Source organism: Hipposideros armiger, unplaced genomic scaffold (genome assembly GCF_001890085.2).
Source record: "Hipposideros armiger isolate ML-2016 unplaced genomic scaffold, ASM189008v1 scaffold_538, whole genome shotgun sequence".
Taxonomy (NCBI): Eukaryota; Metazoa; Chordata; class Mammalia; order Chiroptera; family Hipposideridae; genus Hipposideros; species Hipposideros armiger.
The window spans coordinates 472,220-478,104 of record NW_017731888.1 but is presented as its reverse complement, the minus strand read 5'-3'; the positions used below and the strand labels follow the sequence as shown (position 1 = coordinate 478,104).

The 5,885-nt window shown below is 55.1% G+C and overlaps 1 protein-coding gene across 9 annotated transcripts in view; it reads left to right on the top strand.

The window, feature by feature from the left end:
- The window catches only part of ARHGEF10 (Rho guanine nucleotide exchange factor 10), a 108,171-nt gene that overhangs the window by 61,472 nt on the left and 40,814 nt on the right, over nt 1–5,885 (top strand). For all 9 annotated transcript variants that reach the window (XM_019668744.1, XM_019668748.1, XM_019668743.1 and 6 more), the window contains 4 exons: nt 1,057–1,134; nt 1,389–1,568; nt 3,059–3,175; nt 4,546–4,638. In XM_019668744.1, the coding sequence (XP_019524289.1) occupies nt 1,057–1,134; nt 1,389–1,568; nt 3,059–3,175; nt 4,546–4,638 (468 nt within the window). The remainder of the gene's footprint in view (nt 1–1,056; nt 1,135–1,388; nt 1,569–3,058; nt 3,176–4,545; nt 4,639–5,885) is intronic.

Here is a 5,885-nt window from a genome sequence, read left to right as displayed (position 1 = left end):
GGCCTGTGCTTGTGTTTTAATCTCAGACACAGCTGGGCGTAAGAAAGCATATCACTTGCTTTAAGTATCTAGAAAGGTTGCCTTTGTTTTGTGACCTGAACAATCCTTTTTGCAGAGAAGAGAAGCACCCGCTTGTCAGTAGGGCCTCGTAGGCCTAGTTGCCCGCTCATTACCTGGAAGCCTTTGCTCTGGGAAGATGCTGTCCCTGGCCACCTGGTGGCGCTGCGGTCCCTGTAATGGAGCACGCGGAGCTGGGGTGCACATGTGCGTGTGTGCGTGCATGTGCGTGTCAGAAGCAGCCTTATTTGTAACTTTCTGCTGTTTTTTCCATTTTTTGGCACAGATAACTTGCCAGAATGTGTCTAGGCTTGATGAAAATGCCAAGTACTGTCATTGGCCTTGAACAGGCATTTTACAGCCAGAGATTTGTACTTGTGTGCACTTCAGTGATGAAAACCAAAACGCATGCCAGCGTTTGGGAGGCAGGCCTGTCAGATTGCACAGGACTTTTTGCAGCTCGAAATGACGTTAGTAATTTGCTGATGGTGCTTTTCACCTCGAAGGTGTATCTTTGACTCCCAAAAATCTGTTCCTCCACCTTCCAAAAGCTTTTTGTTTTTCTATAACTGTGGAATAATAATTTTATGACATACGTGTTGCCAGTAGTATTCTTTGAGTCACCATGGGCTGTTTTTTAATCCTTAATTTATACATGAAACATGTACTTTGTGTGGGGCACATACATGACAGTTGGCACTGCAGTTCACACGCCGCATATGTGAGTGAACTTGTTAGTGCTGTAATTTTACTTGTCGGAGTTATAACTTGAGGTTAAAAATAATATAATTGTTGCAATGGGAGAAGTATGTTTTGTGCCTGCGTGCTAGTGAGTTAGCGCACCATTTAAAATAGTTTAGAGGCCTTCAGGGGTTTCGTTTACCTACTATTTTGATAACAAACCTCCAAAAACTTGTTTATCAACGAGCCTCAAATAGTAGAAGTACAATTTATCTGCATGAAGTAATTTCCTGCCATTGTGTTTTCAAATTCCAACAGGTTGTAAGAAGATATATTCTGGGTTCAATTGTTGACAGTGAGAAGAAGTACGTAGAGGCGCTCACGAGGATTTTGGAGGTACCCCAATGTCACGTTACAGCTCACATGTGTATTTCATTAACCTTTTTGCATAGACATTTTTGTCACATGTACGCACTATATACGGACCATGAAATACTCAAATGTGTAGAGTGCTCGGAAGAATTGAAGTACTGTGCCTGTATACAGTCAGTGAGAGTTGTGATGTGTTTTAACATGAGCATAACTTACGTAAGTAAGTTTTCCCACATCCTTTGGCCTTGACGAAAGCCTGCCGTGCGTCTGTCTCTTAGCAATATGAGAGGCCGTTGTGTGAGATGGAGCCCAAGGTTCTGAGCGACCGGAAGCTGAAGGTGGTGTTCCGCCGGGTCAAGGAGGTCCTGCAGTGCCATTGCATGTTCCAGATCGCTCTGGCCAGCCGTGTGGCCGAGTGGGACTCCGTGGAGATGATCGGAGACGTCTTCGTGGCCTCGGTGAGTGGGCTGGCATGCCTGCGGTCTGCAGCGCGCCCTCCCGGTCCTGGGTGGGCGTTTCACCGGACGTGGGGTCTGAGCAGTGAGTCTGACTGCCTTCCCGCACCACCAGCCAGCTGCCCCGCCAGGAAGCTCGGTCACGAGCATTCGCAAGGGAAGCGGACCGTGGGTGCTGCCACGAAGACCCGAGGAACAGCAGAGGTCGGGGGAGGGATCGGAAATGTGCAGCTCTCACTGCGCCGAGTTTGGGCACAGCAGCAGGCCGTGTGCTCAGGCGTTGGTGCGTGGCGGGCTCGCCCGGGAAGCGTGCTGGGAGGTTGTCCCGGGTAAGCCCTCGGGCGTGAGGTTTCTCCCCGTCTGTGTGCACCCCGCTGGACAATGGGACACCTTGTGGGGAAACGCTTGCCTGTTTCTCAGACTTGTACCGTGACGGGGACGAGAGGGAGGCAGGCTGAGGCAGCAGCTGCTGTGTTGCTCCTGGTGCGGCAGCCGGTGAGGTTTGCTGTCTGGAAACCATTTTATCTTTGGTCCATTTATGAATCTCACACGCTGTGTGTTGCTCAGTTTCCTACTGAGATGTAGGAGATTATGCGTAAAACAGAATGGATTCTCTCCTTGAGATAAGACAATAATGCTATCAAAGGGATATAGGCTTGCAAGTTTTCTGTGTTCATATACTTACATGAATGCTATAATAATATAACATGAAACCTTCGCCTTTTTTCTGTAAAATTTATATGTGTGCTTGGTGAGGTGTGCAATTTATGGGATGCTTTGAAATAACCTGGAAGCAACGTTCTCACTACAACATTTGCATAACCCCCTTCAGGTGTCTTTGTGAAAAGCAGAAAAGAAACACTGGGCGCTGACTTTGTTGCTGTGTTTTCTGCCTGTTTATTATTGCTGCTATTGTTAGATGGCAGCACCCTTCCCTAAGTGACGGTCACACCAGGTATCCACCTGTGGACATGGCTTCCATCCTGGAGAACATGTGGACCGTTACGAACCACAGAGAGAGGCACATGTTTGTGCCTCTCGGGGACTCTGCTTTTCTGGGAACCCAGGACAGTGAGCCTACCTGGCACTGCCCCTCAGCTGGACAAGCAGGGCGGGCTCCACTTCGCCCCAGGGGGTGGTGACCACCTGCTTGTCAGGGCTGTGACCTCGGTGCCCTGAGCTGCATGACAGTCTTTCCTGGAGGTGGGACCCACAGAGTGAGGACTGGCAGGAATTTAAAGAGGGCCGTGGGTCGTCAGGGACATTTCCTAAGTGAGACCCAGCCTGCCATGGTTTGGAACAGGGATGCCTGTAGGGCGCTGGGTCAGCCGGACAGGTGCGGCCAGGCTTTGCAACAGCGCCTAGCAAGTGTGCCTAAAGGTCGCAGTTGTGCTCAGGTTCGTCTCGCGCGGTGTCTAACTGGAGAGGGCAGCCTGTGGACGCTGTGTGGCTCACGCTGCGTGGCTCACGCTCCCACCTTCTCCCGACTGCAGTTCTCCAAGTCCATGGTGCTGGACGCGTACAGCGAGTATGTCAACAACTTCAGCACGGCTGTGGCGATCCTCAAGAAAACATGCGCTACAAAGCCCGCGTTTCTGGAATTTCTAAAGGTAAGCAGGGTCCCCCCCGCCCCCATTTTGAGTTTCAACACCCTCTAATAACAGGTTCTGTTTCAGAATGCTTTGTGGTGAAACGCTAGCCAGCCTTGCCTCAGGTGCTGGACGTCATCCATCACGAAGGCTTAACGCCATGGTGCCCGCAGCGTGGCCTCGGTGCCAGAGATGAGGGTGGTTTGCAGCCTTTTTTTGCACACCCTTGAGCACATGTGCCTGGAGGGATCATCCGGAAGTTGAGTTCTGGTCCCAGAGGAAGCTGCCTTTTGCTTCCTGTCCTTCACCACGACCCTGGGAACCCAGGAGCAGCCCTGGGGACGGGGGCTGACGTGTGTGGCCCCCTGAGTCAGCTCCGTGAGCAGACCCTGTGGGGGAGCCTGAGGGTTTGTAGGTGGGGAGGCCCCTCCCCACGGAAGCCTGACTCTGAAGTTGTGCACAGTCTCCGTGTGTGTACCTGTGACATTTAACAGCAGCAGGCAGCCCTGTCACAGGCTGGGGTGTGAGCGTGACAGGAGAGCCCGCTGCACCCTGAGCCAAGTTAAAGTTCCCCTCGACCGCTGGCCACCGCCGGCCCAGCGCCCCAGTGGCGGGATGGAAGACCTGTCCCGCCCCATGTCACCACCCCCAGGGACCTGGTGCCTGGGGACAGAGACGCCCCGGGGCTGAGCGGTGCTCTGTCGGCCGTGCCACGCAGCCCCTTGGCTGCAGAGCCTGACCCACTGTGTGGGTGGCTGGCCTGCTGAGCACCTCCAAGCTCAGCGGCCAGTCAGGGCACGGGCAACAGGTGAGGTGGCCGTGCAGCGGGGAGAGGAGCCCTCGGCCAGACCTCCCTCTGTGGGAGCCTCCCCCGGGACAGCTCAGCCAGCGCACAGACCCTGGGACAGCCTGGACCCCCGCCCCATCCGCGACTCTTCCCACCCACAGCTAAGCCTGAAGTGGGGTTTGGCCCCCACACAGGGCGAGCAGTGCCTGCCTGCGGGGCCCTGCAGCTGAACTTGGGATCCTGTGAGCTGTTTTCTGTGACTGCACGTTTTGTGTAGTTATAGAACTCAGAAACTAGCTCAGTCCTTAGAGGACTGACGTTAACCTGTGAGGCACCAGCGCTGCCTGTTGATCAGTGGCGGCTCTTAACACACGGAGGAAAAACAGCCCAACCTTCCGATTCCAAAACCAGGCCCGAGCGCTGTAGGCCAGGTGACAGGAGGTGCAGAAAGTATTTCGAAGCCAGTTTGGATGAAAGGTGCCACAGGTCCAGTCAGGGCGCACTTCCCCAGGAGTGTCCCGAGAGGCCTGGTGTGGGGAGTGGACAGCCTTGAGGCCAGGGCGGGGCCTGCGTCCTGACGGCGATCCCCCGACTGTCCCCACAGCAGACCCAGGAGTCGAGTCCGGACCGCGTCACGCTCTACAGCCTGATGATGAAACCCATCCAGAGGTTCCCCCAGTTCATCCTGCTGCTCCAGGTACCGGCTCCCGGCGACGGCTCCGTCTTGTCTCCGTCGTGTCTCCATGGTCCCTGTCGTCCATGTCACGCGTGTCCTTTTGTAGCCGGCAGCGTCTCAGCCCTCTCTCCTCCGTGTGGGACGGCGTCCCGCGAGAGTCTGATGTGGGTGGACGGGACCCCCACCAGCCTGGGTCCTGCAGTTCACTTCCTTCTGACACTCACTCCCGGGAAAGGTGTCAGAGCCTCAGGCTCAGGGCTCCATCCCGCAAGGCAGCCCCCGTGGCCCCACATCAGTCACAAGTCGTGGGTGGGGCTGTCAGAAGTGGGACGTCTGGGTGGGGCCGAAAGTGCCAACCCTCTCATCACCTGGCTGGTTCTGCTGGCCACCAGCCCCATCCTGAAGCCATTCAGGGACCATCAAGAGTGACCCCGTGAGCATAAATTCAGGTGTGGCTGGAGGGGCTTGTCATGAATAACAGCAGATGCTGCTTCTAGCCCCGTCACTCAGGAACTCCAGGAGTTTCCGGGGCTCCGTGCCTGGACTGGGGGAACACTGAGTGTGGGTTTTAAGTGACAGCAGCTCTCAGCACTGGGGAGCTGGCTGGACTCTGGGGACCAGGCAGACAGACGCCAGCTCCCTTCCTGCTGGTCTGAGTCCTGGTCGAGTCAGGTGGGGAGTGCGCGCCCCCTGCCCAGGGCGGGGCAGGCTCAGAAAACCAGCTGTGCCAGTCCCCGGCTTAGCCATCAGCTGGCAGGGGGGGGGCACCCTCAGGAAGGGTTGTCCTTCGGACCTGCTGTTTCAGACAAACAGCTCCCAGCTCCATTCGCCAAGCTGGTCTTGAGTGCAGATAGGAGACCACTTAGGAAGACTGCCCCCCTGTGGGCCGGGCTGTCACTCTGCCCATGCACACGGCCACCTCCAGTCTGCACAGACCCGCCTGTCACCTGCCCTCACATAAGTGAATGGCAGGTCGTCTGCAGGGAGCCCCGCTGGCCTCGCAGTGACTCAGCTGCTGCTCAGGCCACATGGCTGCCTTGTGCCGGCTGATGAACGTCGACTGAAGACTGGTCGTGACGTCGTCCCAGAAATGAACTGGCACTTGGGAAATACTGTGAAGTCCCCTTGCCCTGAGATGTTTGTTTCTTACATAACTGACCAAATCTGTGTGAAAATTAAATAATAGTCATAAAAATATGAAAAAGGACACACATTAAAGTGTTAATGTTGGTTACCGTATTTGCCGGCGTATAAGACGATTTTTTGGC